The 17,644-nt window shown below is 40.3% G+C and overlaps 1 protein-coding gene across 6 annotated transcripts in view; it reads left to right on the forward strand.

The window, feature by feature from the left end:
* LOC128528756 (KH domain-containing RNA-binding protein QKI) overlaps positions 1-17,644 on the forward strand; it is a 78,490-nt gene that overhangs the window by 34,857 nt on the left and 25,989 nt on the right. For all 6 annotated transcript variants that reach the window (XM_053501851.1, XM_053501846.1, XM_053501847.1 and 3 more), the window contains exons 3-4: positions 7,248-7,364; positions 16,480-16,623. In XM_053501851.1, the coding sequence (XP_053357826.1) occupies positions 7,248-7,364; positions 16,480-16,623 (261 nt within the window). The remainder of the gene's footprint in view (positions 1-7,247; positions 7,365-16,479; positions 16,624-17,644) is intronic.

Raw genomic sequence — 17,644 nt, forward strand, 5'->3', positions numbered from 1 at the left:
TTGTAAAGATGTTGCGGTGACGTCCTCGGTCGAGACGATATTGTGTTTGACGTTTAATAACATAATGTTGAGATAGCAAAATCATTTGAAGCATTCGTGCTGATTAACATCCTTTCACAAACGTCCAAGAACATCCGTGGTCCCTTAAGTTTCTAACATGGTTTAAAATTCCAGTCGGAGTTTGAGACGGACAGTACAGCTCCCCGCACACGTCACGCGTCACTTAGTGTTGAAACGTTACCTCTCTGTTTAATTGTCTGTGAGCTGAGGTGCATCTTAGCTCCCAAATCACTCCACTGTATTATGGTGTTTGCACAGTGTCAGTGTTAAGCAGGGTTTTCATTTTTTTCAATTTAATTATTTTAATTTTTTTTGTTGTGGCTGCTTTTCAATTTGATATCTCAGTTAGTTGCTGTTATCTGGTTTTTTTTTTTGTGGCGCTCTTTGTTTTAGATGCGTATTCACCAGCAGCGACAGCACATTCCGTAGTGACCCAGTGATGAGCACACAGGGCTCTCACCACAGTGACTCGAGTTCAGGTCCTGCTCAGTCCATCAGTACTGTGTTAATTGTTTTGATGTTGATTTGCAGGGCATTCGTCTAATTTCATCCCATCCTCATGTAGTCACTGTGTTCCGACATCATTTCATTAAAGTAATTCGAACTTTCTAACACCTACTGTACATCATCCCATCAACCATTACATTGCCAAATTAGCATCACCACAACGTTTTCACAACCGAAAATCATCAAACCATGATTCATTACAACCAAAAATCAGCAGTGTGCTTTGGTCAATCAACGTCTCGACACAAATGCACTTAATTGATTAACTGCTCCTCGTTTAGTCTTGTGACAAGTCGCCCAGTTCCGAAAAACAGCAAGGCATACCCACACCATTCCACTAAGCCCACCATGTTTGACTGTCGGTGTGATGTTTTTATTTAGGAATGCTTTATTATCTTAATAAAGTCTTTTATTTCTGACTTTTCATTCCCGAAAGGCCTAAAAGTGACAACCAGGTGTATTTTGGTAAATGTTAAGTGAGTCTTGGTTAGCTGTTAGCCCGTGTTTTGCCTTACTCTCTCAAGTCCTGAATCTTGACCTTATCTGTGGTGAATGAAACGTACTGCACAGTTCCTTCACTGTTTTTGTAGGCCTTTTTTTTGGGGACTTTATGAACGAAATGTCTCTATGTTGTCAGATGGATTTCTGGTAGGCTGGGAAGATTCACCATTGTTCCATATTTTCTCCATTTGGAGATAATAGCTCTTGCTCTTGTCCGCCACACTCCCAGAGCCTTGGAAATGACTTTGTAACCCTTTACAGACTGGTAGGCTCTGTCTAGCTAAAACAAGTCAGTCAGTATGTTGACATGCACAGCCATTTAAATGCACTCGTCTCATTATAATGATAGGTAGTGATGTGCCCCCTTTTTGAACATATTACATCACAGACCAAAACAATCGACACACATGTTAGACAGTGGCGAATAGCATGTCCGGCGAGAAAAACATGACCACCATTTCATGTGTGCTTTACGCTTCATATATGTTTTACTTTCTGCACAAATGAGATTTACGCTATCCCTCGTGGTTATGGTGCTATCCAAACCTTATTGTTAGCAGCCTCTTCCCTCTGTTCCTCATTTTCTTCGGCTTCGAGGTCAAAGCCCATCGTGGGAACTGTGGAGCATGTGCAGAGTGTCCAGGCTGATTTGTGTGTCCGATTTACTTATACTAATAAAACAATTATATAGTTGGCCTACATCAAGTAAAAACAGGAGGAGATTTTGAAACTACAGGAATTGGCCAGAAAAGCGATGGCCAGCGCTTTATTAAAAACCTGGAAGGACAATTTTAAGGCATTAACTGGAAAAAATGTGTTGAGGAAAAAAATCAGAGATCACACGCACATACTCACACTATGAAAAGAATTCACAGGATTGAGACTAACCAGCTCTGTGGCCATAAGACGACTGCTGTTAGTGAGACTAATCAGAGAAAAAAGGCTTCAGTTTGCTAGAGAGCATAAAGATTGTAATAACGGAAAAAAGGTAATGAGTTCAGATTGACTGTACCCAGAGTGATGGATGCATCAGGGTAAGAAGGAAAGCACATGAAGCGATGCACCCATCATCCATAGTGGCCATTGTACAATCCTCTGGAAGCAGTGTTATGATCTGGGGTTGCATCAGTTGGTCCGGTCTCGGTTGGTCTTAGTAATTTTATGTGGCAATAAAATGAATTCAGCTGATTACCTGAATGTACTGAATAGCCAGGTTATCACATCAATAGAGTTTTTTCTTCCTGATGGGCTGTGCCAGGACTTAAATTGTGAGAGAGTAATGGAGGAATCATGAGGAACCATTTTCGCACATAACCGCACGTTGATACTCTGTCATCTTCACAGCCTACTTTGCTGGAAAGGTTCTATGTAAGAGAAGATTTTATTCAAAAGAGCTAAAGTAATCAGTTTTAAAACTGTATTTTTTTATTTTTTTTCAGGTTGTCTTTGATTGTCTGAAACAATAATGGTGTAATAAATGCAAAAATAGACACAGTCAGGGAGGAGCAAAACATTTTCACAACTGCACTTCAATAATGCAGAAGAGTTAATAGCAGCTTACTTAAGATAAGTTCTGTCATTTGTTCAACTGCTTAATATGTGTGTCTCAGTTTATATCTCACATGTGTTTGTGGTGTAAATTTAAGTGAATATATGTTGGATATATGTTAGTTATGACATTGATCCAGTGTTTCAAGTCAGAATTGAGATAATGATGCTCCATTTTGCAATATGTGGTCTATTCAGCAGACACTAAATCATCTAGTTCAGCCTCAGGCAAAAATAATAGTAGAAATTACTAGAAAGTCTAAAAAAAAGGTTATAATTTAAACAAAAATAGTACATTTTGCTCTGAGCATTAGCTTACACTGCTCCTGATTAGTTAGACGGTCTACTTTACAGACCATACCAGCTCAGGAAAGCGTTAAGCATCTTCACTCATAGTAGCAGGTTTTCCTTTTTCATCACCTTTTTATGATTCCTTTTTTTAAGCTGTTTTCCCTTTTTTAAGATCAACCCATTGGTAAAGTTTTACTCATGGCCAGGGCGCAGAACGACGATTTCGAAACAGAGCTTGCTGACAGAATTGTCATTGTAAACTTTAGGAAGCTGTGTAGGTGGAAAGCAGGTGGAAATAGCAGCAGTCACAGACCAGATTAATGCAGCTGTTAGCCACCACACAGTCTGGTTGTGGCAGACAGATTACCCTTTTTTTATATATATATATATATATATATATATATATATATATATATATATATATATATATATATATATATAAAATATAAATGTGTGCTGCGGTTATATTAACAGTGCGTAATATGTATATTCATTTCAGGATCTTTGAGTATTATTTGAGATAACAGTATCCTGACTGAGCTCTCTGATACCCCCATTCCACTCAGCCGAATTTGCTACCATCCTCTCCAGATATCTTCAGATTACAAATCACTCCGAAGGCGTTAAGCACGGTACCCTTCCGGATAGTTTTTTTAAACATAGCGACCCCACAACGAGCTGTTAACTATTTAAATGAATTAATGATAATATAAAATATTAATTATTATTATTATTAATTTTATTATTAATTGTATTATTAATTTTATTATTAATTTGTTATAATTAATATTATTATTATTATTATTATTACCTTTGCTTTGCGCTTTCCTTCTTCAGTAGTTTATATCCCTACTGTCGCGTTATGTTTGACTGCACAGTTGAATGCTTGTATGTATTTTTTATCTATTTATTTCTCTTGTTATTTCGTGACTCGAAAAATGAAAAAATTGAACTTGATTCCGAGTTTTGGCAAAAAGAGTGTATGCAGGATCCGTTATACATTACACATAATATTGTGTGTTTTGCTGGATTCTCTGAAAGATAAATTCTCTTTTACTGTGACTTAAAGGCTACAGTAAGTAAATGAAACGTCAGTACTTTTGACTCTTAAGTAAATTTGAAAGTAAGTACTTATGTACTTTTCTCAAGTAGAAATATAATTAGATGACTTCTGCTTCCCCCTCCTCCCCCCTTGTGTGAAAGCGGGGTCAACGTTGACAACTGTGAAGACAGATTGCAAGAAACAACCAAAAAAAAAAAACCACAAACATAACACAAAAAACACATTCAGTGAAAGCGAACAGCAGGGACACGTCAGCTAGTTTAACGGTGCATCTCTTTAGTTCATCTGTATTGCTAACCGAGCTTAGCAGTGCCTCTCTCTCTAGTCTGTATCGTTAACTGGAATTAGCAGTGCCTGTCTTGATCCTTAAGTGTCTTGTTTTACTTGATAACAACTTCCAGAGCTGTGTTCTGTAACAAACTCGCATCACGTCACTTGGTGCAAACAAAGCTGGTATTTTCTAAACTATATATCCTAGTCTTTCAGACGTTGAAATAGTAGCAAATGGATGTGATGCTATATAAATGTGGAGGTTTTTGAAATAACCAATATATATATTTATTTATTTTATTAGTTTTTTTTGGCATAGCTTATTTTGCAACATTGCATTGTGATGCTGGTGTAGCTCTAGAGTGGTTTCCAAGGACCACAAAGAGCCCACGAATAAAATGGACAAGCTCAATAAAATGTATTTACTGTAAATTATAATCATTAAACACGCACAGAAAAAAAAAAAAAATATATATATATATATATAATATAAAACACTACAGAACCCTAAGTAGATTCATTGCAAATAGAAGTACTTGTACTCTATCTGACAAAAGGCAGTATCTGTGTTTTCCCCTTTTTTAAAGCAAAGAAATATCCTTCTTATTAAGATGGAATGTCGCGGTGGGGAACATTAGAAGTCTATAGGTATCATTGTCTTACCGTTCACGCAGTTACATGAAAATGAGATCAATTTAAAAAAAACATGGCTGCCCAGTGATTCACATGCATACTTGTTCTTGCAGTAATTGCATACATTTATGAAGGACAGACGTTCCTCGAAGACAAAAAGCTTTTTCACTCAGCGAGCTGTATATAGATAACAGGGTATACTCAACAATATATCCGCAATTTGCCTCCACCTGAGCATGAACAAAAGCTTTACGTATGAAAACGAAGGCCTCCTGGAGCTTCCTCTGATTTCTACTTCAGCAAGGGCACCTTGAAAGTACAAGTACAGGACTTATAAGAAAGATCTTCGCCCTAAAATATACTGAGCACTCTATAATATGGGCTATATATACCCAGTTGAGGTTTTAGAGAGCATGAATAAGAGCGATGAGAGAGCCATGGTTTGAAGATAAGATCATTTGCGATTGAGTAGAAAGGTGGTATAGTAATTGCGAACTCTTGGTGTGAAAGATTTCAGTAGTACGGTTGCCTGATGTGCATGGAGTATGAGAAATGCACATTTATATTTCTTCTCCACAAAGCGTTTGTATGCTGATAAATACAAATGTCATGCCAGCACGGTTGCTTTTGTGCCTTGCAGCACAGTTTAATTGCTCCTTTTTATGCATATCATGCCCATGTAATATGCAACAGGGGCAAAAGAATAAAAAATCAAGTACACATACACTTAGCAGTGTTTTACAAGGGGTCGATTATGCACAGAGTCACTGGTATGGAAACATAATTGAATCTGAATATCAAAAGGATTGATAAATCAGGCCTGGGAGGACTATTGATTAGAGCAGGGAACTTTAGTGTAAACTCGGGCTTTGTAGCAGCCCACTGTCTCACCAACAACAACAAAAAAAAAACGTTAGTGAAAGTTGTATTGACTTGTGATTTTGATGAATGGAATTCATTCGAGGAGGAGGAGGAGGAGGAGGAGGACGAAACTGTTGGAAATAAAAACTGAATTTGACTTGACGACTCGACACACGAGAGCAAACGTGGTATCAAAACATTAGGACAACAGCGAGAGCACCTAATTCGTCTAGTCAGAGTTAGGCGTATGGCATATTTAAGATCGCGTTAGCATTTAATATCCCCTGATTGGTTGTGACTTTTCATTTCATTTCCCCTGTAAAGCAGCCGTGCAAAATAGCAGACGCAGCCTAAAGAAAAAAGGGGGAAAAAAACAATTGATGTTTAAACACTGCTGGTTGGCTTTGTTTTATAGCCTTTCAGTCAGAAAGCATTCACACGTCAGCGTATGGCAGCGCTCGGACGCCGCCTGATCTTCTGACTGACGGGTCTCGGTGTAGCTCTGATACCCAATCGATCAGGTGAAGGATCAGTGACTCTTATCTTGTCGTGATGGGTCTGGAGCAGGCAGGGCACACTCACCACACATCGAGCGGCATTGTCGGAGCTCGGGCTGATGAGCTTCAGAGATAACGGTTAGACAGCTTGCTGAAACAAGGTGCCTCGGGGGGAAAACTAATTCTCTCTCTCTTCGTGCTTTCTTACCTTCTGTTTTGATTTTATAGTAGGCTACACTTAAACGGCAAGAATCTGTATAACGTTTCTTTTTCTTTATTGCCTGCACTCTAACTATTCGGGTGAAGACTGAATGTTTTTGCTATTATAATAGCCATTGTCGTGAAGCAGCTTTACAGAATCGAAAAAGAAAATTAGGGAAATGAGTATGAAATGTATGAGGAAATATATATATAATCAAAATGATCAGATTGTCCCTGATAAGCAAGACAAGTGCATCTGTGGCAGGAAAGAAAAAATACTCACTTACATGGCAATAGAAAGAAACTTTTAAGAGGAACCCGAGTCAACAGGGAACCCATCCTGGGTGATGGGTGATATGGTGATATTATATTGTTTGATGTGTGAGGTGGATTTTATCCGGATGTTAAAGGTTGCATTTCAAGATAAATCTTAGAAGAGAATTTTGGAATTCACGTCAATCAGATCAACAATAGCCAATTGTGTATATATATATATATATATATATATATATATATATATATATATATATATATATATATATATATATATGAATATCACCTTGAAGGTGAAGGTGTAATGGCATGAAAATGCCCTTAAAAAACTGACTACAACATTTAAAAATACTATGACACACTCTATGGCGGGTCTTAAGGGTTTAAGGAAACATTTCTCCTTCGTACCTCTGGAATATGACGTGGTACTCCGTCTGCTGCTGTACCTTACTTTCCTTGACTCATCAACAAACACATATAATTCAGTCTACATGCAGTGTGTAAGCAGACAACTAAATGTTCCGTGTGTTTGTGTGTTGCAGTTTAACTTTGTGGGCCGGATCCTTGGCCCGCGGGGGCTTACAGCCAAGCAACTAGAGGCTGAGACAGGATGCAAGATCATGGTGAGAGGCAAAGGCTCCATGAGAGACAAGAAAAAGGTAAGCACATACACGTCCACGCACATGCACCATCGCTCATGCATCGAGAAATGCTTTCTATTTTAAAATAATCCTTCTCATTTGTGTTGTGATGTGAGGCCTGTCTTAAATGTTCAGCCCCCCTGACCTCTCCGTGTTGCAGCTGAGAGTTTTGGGCAGGTGTTCAAACATTGTCCTTGGCCTTTAGATAGCATGGGGGCTGATTCCAGTGTCCCTGCCAGGGCTCCTGTCCCAGTCAAACGCCAGATCGAGTGTTACATGCTGGGTATCTATCTCTCTAGGCCAGTGGGGTTCTGGGAGGGTCTGAGAGTAAGGGGGGGGTTATGTCCATAGTCTATTACCAGAGTTTATGACCGCTTGGATAAACATACACACTCGCAGAGTTTTGCGCTGTGTTTTTGACAACTTGAAGTGTGCTTGTGGAATTTACTTTAGTTGCATATAAACCACTGGCTATACTGATAAATATAGCTGGTTACATTAGTTCTCATGCATGTGAGAGGATGTGAGAAAGTGGTGCATGAGCCGGGCTGGTCTTTCTGGTATTTAGACAAGTGACTCTTGCAGAGCTAGTTATCAAAGGTCACTTTGTGCGGTGCTGAGTGGGAGCAGGCAGAAAAATAAAGCAAGTGCTCTGTGAAAAGCGCCGCTGTCATCTCACACTCCGTTCCCACATCTGGATCGGTTCTGCGTCCTGTTGGAGCACAGCTGGTCGCCGGCGTATCAGATCTCAGCTTTGTGTGCGTGTCCGTTCCGTGTGTTTTCGTGTATCCGTGTGTCCATGCATGCATGCGTGAGTTTGTGTGCGGTCAGTCCTGCCCCTTCACAGCTAGCACCGCTAGGGCTTTGACATGGACGATTCTCTCGTCTGTAAAGTGTAAACATTCACACGCATGCTTGAGTGCTCTCGTTTAGGTACATGGTATCTGTGGTTCTCGGTTAAATAGTAAGTTCACTTTGTTCATATCATCTGAATCAGTTTCAGCTTATTCCTTGATTAGATTAGCAGGTGTGCAGTTTTTCTGTCATTTTTCATGCCTTCTTCTCACTCCTACACTTCCATTTATATGCACACACATGCGCGTGAACTGGTGTGCACACCGGTTTAAGTGATACAAATGCTACCTGACGTGATGTTCACTGAATACAGATTGTCTGGCTAACAGCCCATTGTCCAATTACTAGGCTTCAGATGCTTAAATGTTTGATTTATTCAATGTAATGACATAATTGAATTTATTTAATGTTATATGTTTCGAAATGTTAGTCAATTTAAATCTTATTTTAACAGCTCGGTCTTCAAAAATACAGCGTAGCCTCATCTGTTCTTTATAACCAGCTAATACTGACGCTTACTGATGCTATCAAATTGCAATTGAGTTTCTTTTTTGTCTTACGCTTCGCCTAAAGCACAACTTTAATGTGAGCAGAGATGGCATCTGGCAGCAGGATCATTTTCCGCTAACACCCAAGGCAAGACTTTCCACAGCTTGCACATCTATCCCACTCTCATTTAAAGACATCTCACGCTGCATCCTAAAATTGAACAAAATAGACTCTTATTGTGTTTCGAAATCTCTTCTGGAAGTGTAATGGAGATGGCCGAACAATAAAGGGAGTGATTAAGGTGGACCACACGCACGCACACATACACGTATATGCTCACACACACACACGCGCGCGCATGCATACACATACAGACAAAGAGAAGCATTTGGACTTTTGGTCAGATTATACTCAATAAAGAGGTAGTAAAGGAAATAGACCTGTCACGATATTTACTTAACCGTCCAATCACAAATAATTATTGATTATTAATCTAATTCCCCAGTCTAATATTTCCTTATGAATATATGTAGTTAGTAGGCAAGACATTAAGGCTTAATAACGTCCTAAATATAATTAAAGCATATTAAATCAATAAAAATTGTAATTTTGATTGTCAGGCAATTTTATAATAGTTGTGAGTGTTTTGTCAGTAGTTTTGTCTGATTATCTATGTGCGTGGAAAAAAAAAAAGTATTTTGTGATTCTAAGTGAGCTCAGTGTTCAGCTGTAAGTCCCAGTCACATGTGAAGTGTCGTAGGCACTTTATTAAAAAATGTCTGTGATGAATTTAAAATGCAAAGACATTTCCCCATGTGAGACATGCTGCAACACATGGAAATAAAGAAATTACATAAAATGAACAGCCTGTATTAAATATAAATAGATCTCTGAGAACGCTCCTTCAGGTGCTCTTAACAACAATAACATATGCTCTGTAACTTGCAATAATAATAATAACCTTCTTTGAGAAAGGTGTTAAGTTTTCTACTTGGGTAGACTGCAGAGCTCCTGAAGTGTAATGGAGAGAAAAAAATTATTCTTGCAAGCATGTTAGACACAATTTCTTTCAGAAGGGAGGCTTTTACTTTTCGGGCTGTGAAGGCTTTGTGGCACAAACTATAAGACACTTTTTTACAGCGGTTTACGGTACTGATAATGCCTTGCTGCTCATATTGGTATTTAGAGTTTTTGACTTTTTAAACATAATGTTATGGACAGCATATTAAACGCGGCAGCACAAATTGGAAACACTAGGTTTACATGCAGCTGCAGACAGAGAGGGGACGGGACTTTGTGGTGACGTAGAGGAAAAGAGGGGCAGGGCTGTGTGGAGACACAGAGGAAAAGGGAGGGGCTGGGTGAAGATGGGAGGGAAAGAGGGGATGTGGCTGTGTGGAGACAAGAGGAAGGGGAGGCAGGGCTATATATAGAGACAGAGGGGGAAGGGGCGGGGCTACACGAAGACTTATGTGGAGAAAGGAGCGGGGCTATGTGGGGACAGAGGGAAAGTGGGTGGGGCTGTGTGGAGACAGAGGGACAGAAGGCGGGGCTTTGTGGAGACAGAGAGAAGGGACGGGGTCGTGCAGAGAGAGAGAGAGAGGAGAGATGCAAACATTTGTAAAATGTTATGTAAAGTTACATCAAACTAAAAAAAAAAAACTTATGAAACCCAGCTCTAGTAAATTCCATTCTGCCTTGAAACATACTAAAAGCTGTCTCTTTATGCCAGTCTTCTGGATCTTCTAGCTTGCTCAGTTTTTAAATGAGTTCAAAATGGAAACCTGACAGATGGGGATCTGATGCTCCATAGTGAATGTTTTCTAAACAGACTGTAGAAGGGACACACAAAGCGAGAACATGCCACTCATATCGGTCAAGCCATGTGTCAGGTAGAAACCAAGCGTCTCTGCTTCCCAACAGGTCGCATAACACCACCCCAACACACCCCAACAACACAGCGCTTAATCCCTTATATGTCGTTCAAGCCTGGATGGGACAGCAGAAAGAGATACAGAACGCCCTTTCAAACACACCTTCATACTTTATGTAAAGGTGTGCCAAGGAATGTAAGGTCATCGTTCCCATTAGGCTTATAAGTTTTAAAAAACAAATCACTGTCCGGTTGGGAAGTGTAAGAGTGTGAGATTTCACTTCGTTTTCTTAAACATGTACTTGATGATGATTGCGATCTTGTTTTCTGGTGGCTCAGTTGCTGTACAAGTCTCCGCTGAAATCATACAACCACCGAACAGGAGCACTGTACATTTGCAGAAAGTGTATTTTCATTTAGGATGCTCTCTGTCCCTCACAGTGGACATGTATTGAATGCAGCCCCTCATACAGGCCTCGGTAAGCTACAATTAGTATTTGAGGCACAACGTGACGGATTACGCTAACAAGAAGTCAGCCACGGGCTCATTGTCTTGTGATGTAAATTTTACAGAGCTATACACTACCGGATTTTAAACCTGCCTTAATTACCATTGTCGAACATTTTGTACTCAGAAAAAATCTACACCTTTACAAGGACACCTGAGATTTAAATCGAGTGTTGTCTCAGCTCAATATGAATGAAGACAAACTGACAGCATGCATAATAAGGATACATAATTCAACAGGGTCATTTAAACCTGTTCGTCTTTATTAGTCACCCAGGGAGAAATAAAATAAAGAGCAGATTTCAGCAAATAGAATTAAAGGGAGTGTGTGTGTGTGTGTCGCGGTGCTATTTAGTACTAACAGAATACTAGGATGCTGCTATTCAGAGTAACAAAGAACATAACTTTTTAAAAGATTTTTCTGTTCTCTAAATCCTCTAACAAGGAGCTTTGATGTGTTTTTGAAGTGTTGTCGGTGTCTCAGGACATAGCTCTCACTAATTACCCTCTCAAAGTATTTAAAACTAGTGCATACAGTTTACTGTTTGAGATGCTGTTGCTCTTCTGAGCTGCATTTGCACTATGCTGCAAAATATACAGTCCTGAAATGAATAGACGAAATCTGTAAAAGACAGAAACTAACATACACACTATTAGCGTGTTGATTTATCACAGTATGCTTAATGTAAGCATCTGGAGTGTGTGTGCGCAACCTCGCTGTAGACAGTGTTCATATCGTTCATGCAAATTCTCAACCCGGATTCCCGGAACAAAGGTTGCTGCAGATTCCTGCAAAAGAGACGCAGTTTCTTGGTGGATCTTCACAGTTGAACACACTCTCTTTTAACATTCCCAACAAGTAACTTTCAAATGGTGTAAGATCTGGGGAATGGGACGGGTATGAAAAGGAATTGTTGTGACCTTTTTTTAAACTCGGTTCCCATTCATGACCACTTCCATATAAGCGGAAATAATACTCAACTATGAATAATATTTCCTCCGTCGAGAGACCCATTTCCAGCAACAACTGCACAACACAACTTCCTTTTTACTACTGAGAACACGCAAGTCTGGAGCTTTGCCCTGCTGACAAATGCACATGTACGTCTGAGATGCGCGAGTTTGGTATTTTATATTTTGGCGCATACCGTATTAGGGATGAAAATTACCAGGATCTTCTGATACGATATTATCCCGATACCTAGGTCTAGATTCAATCTGTATTGTGATTCTATAGCATAAGCATCACAATGTTAAAGATATCCCGATTCTGTTAATTTTAAAGTGCTCACCCTATCATCTGGAGATCGTTGGTTCGATTCCTGGGTGATGCTGTAACCTCTCGCAGCCGGAGATCTAGAGAGAGCTGATTGGCCGAGCTCTTTTAGAGGGGAGGGATGAGAGGTACTTAGTGCTCCCACATTCAGGCGCGTCTGTGAGCTCGAACAAGCGGAAGGAGCGGATAGCGCTGTCCTCCGAGTGTGTTATACTGCTCCCAATGGTGCGTCAGCGAGCAGTTCGAAAAGATGCGTTCGGCTGGCGTCATGTGGTTCGAAGGGAAACACATGGTAGTCTTCGGCTCTCCCGACTGAGTGGTAGAAGTAGCCTTAATGTGGGAGCCCCCTAGTGATGGGGAGGAATTGGACACAAATAAATTACAGGGAAAAAAACTATCAAAATTAATTTAGCAAATATTTCACGCCTACCGCATATTGCTGCCTGCCAATGTGTGAATTGTTTAAATATTTTACCACCAAAAATGCAAACATTCACTACCAGTCAAACGTTTAAACACACCTTTAAATTCCATGGTCTTTTTAATTGTTTTCTACGTTGTAAAACAATGCTGAAGGCTTTGAAAATATGCCATAATCTCATTTAAGCAGTTATAGCAGATGTTGAGACGTGTCTGCTGCTTATGCTCTGTAAAGCCTTCATAACGCCTCTGATCCAAGGTGCTGTTTGTTAATTGGTGATTTTTAAGGCTGGTAACTCTAAATGAACTTTCTATGTTTTGGTCCTGCTTTCCTGGAAGATCTTCATGAGAGCCAGTTTCATCACAGTGCTTGATGGGTTTTGCAAATGCACTTGGCAATACTGTTCTTGCAAGAACTATTTCAGAACAGCTGATCTTCATGTCTTAAAAAAACAACTAATTGTTGTTGTTTTCGTTATTGTTAGTTAATTACCCAATTCCATACAGTATAAGCCATTTGATAAGTTTAAAATCTACAGTGTTGTTCTAAAATGTATCAAATTAAGCACTGAATTAGAAGGCGTGTCCAAACTTTTACTGCATATGAATAAATAAAAAATAATATGCAAAAAAATACATTTTGGAGGCTGGTGAATTGCCACATACAATGCATCACTGAAATGATTTTTTTCCCCACATGACTAGTAAATACATCTTTTTCTCACTTACATCATCGCATGACTGGTTATATAGCAGGAGAGGTTCATCTTCTTTTACTGTATATCTTCGATTCTTTTTTTCAAGACCCCTATTTCCCTTTGTGTGTGTGTGTGTGTGTGTGTGTGTGTGATCAGTCAGGAAGCCCTCTCCCTTTCCTCCTCAGGCAGCTGTGATATTAGTTAGGGCTTCAGCAGTGGGGCGATGTCTCGGGACGACATTATTGCCTCTATGAAGAATACAAAGGAGATGGCCAGTGGATTTATAGACATTGATTATGCCACTCTACAGCTGCTGGATGGCCAGGCAGAGGCAGAGACGGCAGGGATGTGATGTGGGGGGTGTTGTAGGCAAGTGTGTAGAGACGTAGAGGTGTAAACAAAAGGCTGGTGGACAGCTGCACAGCTGGACATGTTTCCTCTGCAGACCATTACCTTGACAGCATCACCTTGACTACGAGCCTGTCACGGGACGTGGTGTGCTGGAGGGCCTGAGAAAGTGCACGAATGTGAATCTGAGTATTCAGTCATACATGTTCACAATAGACACGCAAACGTAAAAGACAGGGTGTCTGTGATTGCTGTAGACCAGACTACAATAATCACTAACCCCTTAATGCACACACCCTCCTGCCTGTCTGAGCTGAGCTTTTCCTCCATGAGTTATTGACTGGGTGGCTGTAGACGGGCAGCCGAGCTGTGACAGTCAGGCACAGAGGATCAATTTTTAGTGCTTGTCAAAAAAAAAAGCCGAGTAAATCAGCCGAGCGGAAAACGGACTGATGAACGGCGAGAAAAAAGGAAGTGACCTAATATGAGCGTGCTGCCTTGGTGTCAGATGATAAATCATATCGAGCGCGTCTGATCATGCTAATGCTGCAATATTTTCCCTCAGCGCATCACGAGAACAGGGCCAACAATGGAGCCCTAATGAAAATCAGCAGGCAAAATGCAGTAGCACAGACGGCGGCATGGATTGCCATCAATTTCCCATTTTGCTGGCACGAGGAGAAAAATGAGCACTGTTTGCATGTCTGATTATTGCATAAATCAAGTTTAGTTTTTTTTTTTTTTTTTCATTTGGCAAAATTATATATGAAAAGAAACGCAAACAGACAAACAAGAGCTACTGGAGGAGTGGGACTCTCTTTATTTTCTTTCCTTTTACAGTGCTATGTCTTATCCCTTAAGCACTCCAGGGTTTCCAGATCTGGTGAAGTAAAATTTCTTTCGATTGCACGGCTGTGCATTTGAAACATAAGTGAGCGTGAGTACATCTTATAGGTCTGATTGAATATTGTTTGCTCCTTTCCTCCAGTAGTTGTGGCAGCTCCGTCCTGCTCCGTTTGCGTGCAGCTCCTGTTTGCGCCTCATGATGCTTCCATTACACCACAACATGTGTAAAACATCTTGTCCTTCCTGCAGGAATCAGAACAAAGTCACGGTGCCTCTTCCTGCTTCATTTTATGTTTATTTCCATGTTCTTTCCTGTTACGTTCATGTTGGTTCTGTTCTCTGCTGGAGAAGTAAAAAACAATGTACATTGTTTTGGTCTCCTCCAGGTCTTTAGCAGTGAGATTTAGCAGCAAACTAGAATACAGGATGCTGAAATTCAAACAGCAAGCACTCCCTGCCCCCTCATCATGCCTTTTATCTATACATTTAAATTCACTCTGCTTTAGTCCCAAAGCCGAGGAATAGTGCTTTATTCCTGTTTTCTTTCACTCCCTCCCACGCATCCTCTATACCGATTTTACTGTACCCATACTGTACTGGAGACTCCTCTACGGAACTCCAGGTATAAGCCGAGGTATACCTGGGTGCCATCCATATTTTAGGGCACACACACACACTCACATGTACAGGCAATTTGGAAACTGCAGTTAGCCTACCCTGCATGTGTTCGGACTGTGAGAGAAAACCCAGAGGGAACGGGAACAACATGATGCAGACACACACAGACCCGAAGCGAGAATCGAACCCTGGACACTGGACACTATGCCGCCTGTTTATTCTCATTCCACTTCCGGTGATTAGTAATCACTCTAATTAATTGCACCATGCTTGCCTACTAGGGATAGGAATCACCTGTCACCAACATGACATCCATGGTGTATCCATCTAAGTATTAAAATTATGATTCTATACGTATTACAATTTTATAAATATCTGAATTTGATCTGAAGTTTTTTTCCCAAATTTTGTTGCAATTTTTAACCTTTAAATAAGTTTAATGAGTAAATCTATGTAGCTAAGATTATTTGTCAGACTTTAAAAACCAAGGGCAGCATTTAAACCATACAAAATACCTTTAAATACACGAGTTTAATGTTTAACTCAGTCGTCCGCCATAAATTATTATTCCTAAACAAACGTAGCAAGTAGTTCAGAGTGTACACCTGTAGTATTATAATGAAACGGTGATGTTTACCACCTTAAATGCCTTTGAAGGTTTAAAACTCAACTTGACAGTGAGCGTGTGCAGGTTGAGTGGCGGCGAGCACACATGGTGCGTACGGCTGCTAACGTGGGCACGCGGCTTCTAAAGCGTGCAATTTTCAGCTAATTAACGCTCGCTGTACTTTAAGACCTCTGTATGTGTGTGTGTTTAATGAGTGTGTTTGAGACTAATTCGCTGTCAGAGTTTGGAGAAAAAGCAGATCGGAGGCTTTTAATGCCACGATTTTTGATAATGTAACGCCATGAAAATGCGTTTCTGTTGCATCACTCGGAAGTTTCTGTGCTCTGTACAGAATCGTTTATATCTAAGGCCGATCGGCCAATCAGAGCCAATCAAACCGTAAACCACTCAATTCTGGTCACTGACCGATTGACCCGTTCATCCCTAGTATAAATGTAAAAACGTTTTTTTTTTTTATGATTTTCGAGTCAGTGTGAATCACCACACAAAAGAATTGTGATTTATTACTGAATCGATCTTTCCCCTCGTATCGATTGCCTACAACTATACATTTATCTTCCGTTAATTTTCCTAGGAGGAGCAGAACCGCGGCAAGCCCAACTGGGAGCACCTGAATGAAGACCTGCACGTCTTGATTACGGTGGAAGACGCTCAGAACCGTGCCGAGATCAAGCTCAAACGAGCCGTGGAGGAAGTCAACAAGTTGCTGGTGCCTGCGGTGAGTAGCTCTCACATCACTTCCTGATACAGCTTGTGGCTTTTTTTTGTTCTTGCCCCAAAATGTGACACAGCACAATTATTTATACCGCTGAAATCAGTGTGTCAGAGTGACAGAGAAGTGAGTGTCACAAGACAAAAGTTCATTTTGACTGGTAGGTAAAAAAAAAGCATTTGGCGTAATCGCACAGGACTTGTGTTTAATGTAATGTATTGAGTGTAAATACATGTGTGTCATGTATGAGACTGGGTATTTGTGTGGGTGTGAGCGTCTCTTGTGTCTCTTGCCTTGAATGATGAGTTCATTGTGCAGTTTCTCCAGACCTTGGGGTTGTTATTAAAGTATTCTTTTCATTCAGAATGGCATCATCAAATCATCAGACAAAGTGTCTGCCCTTTAAAACCAATTATCAATGATTGCACTACTTGGCATTCCACTGTACACTGCACCAGAGTAGCTGATCATCCCAAGTGTCAGCTTTATCCTAGCGAAGAAATCTTCTGACAGTTATGTTTTGCTGGTTGAATCTGGTGCTTAATGGATGCACGGGAGTGTTTCGTGCTTTTCTTTCAGCAATTCCTCTTTTTGTTTCCATTCGCTGTCAGGTCACTTGACAAGTAGGAAACGAAATTCACTCTCATCACACTTGAGAAAGTGGAAGTGCTCCTCAGTGCTGCTGCGAATGAGTAACTGTTTTTATATCACGAGAATTCTTTTTTAACATTTTCATCTGTGCTAATGAGACCGTCAGAAAGACGAACCCGTTCCAGATCGGCCGCTCTGGATTGAGTAACTAGCCCTGTAGGTCCACTGTCCCTACCTTATGGACACTGCACATACACATTTTATTCTTTGTGGATCTGAAGTCTCTGAAATACCAGATTTGTACCTCCAAGCATATGGTATGCTGAGTGCATCTTAGTATTAAATAACTAATAGCCTTAATCAAAGTTCATCTGTTGATTTTCATTAAGTGTTACTCGGCTAGGGCACGTGATTTCATCAGGCTCAGGTCATGTGA

This window comes from Clarias gariepinus, chromosome 8 (assembly GCF_024256425.1).
Source record: "Clarias gariepinus isolate MV-2021 ecotype Netherlands chromosome 8, CGAR_prim_01v2, whole genome shotgun sequence".
In the NCBI taxonomy this organism is placed as follows: Eukaryota; Metazoa; Chordata; class Actinopteri; order Siluriformes; family Clariidae; genus Clarias; species Clarias gariepinus.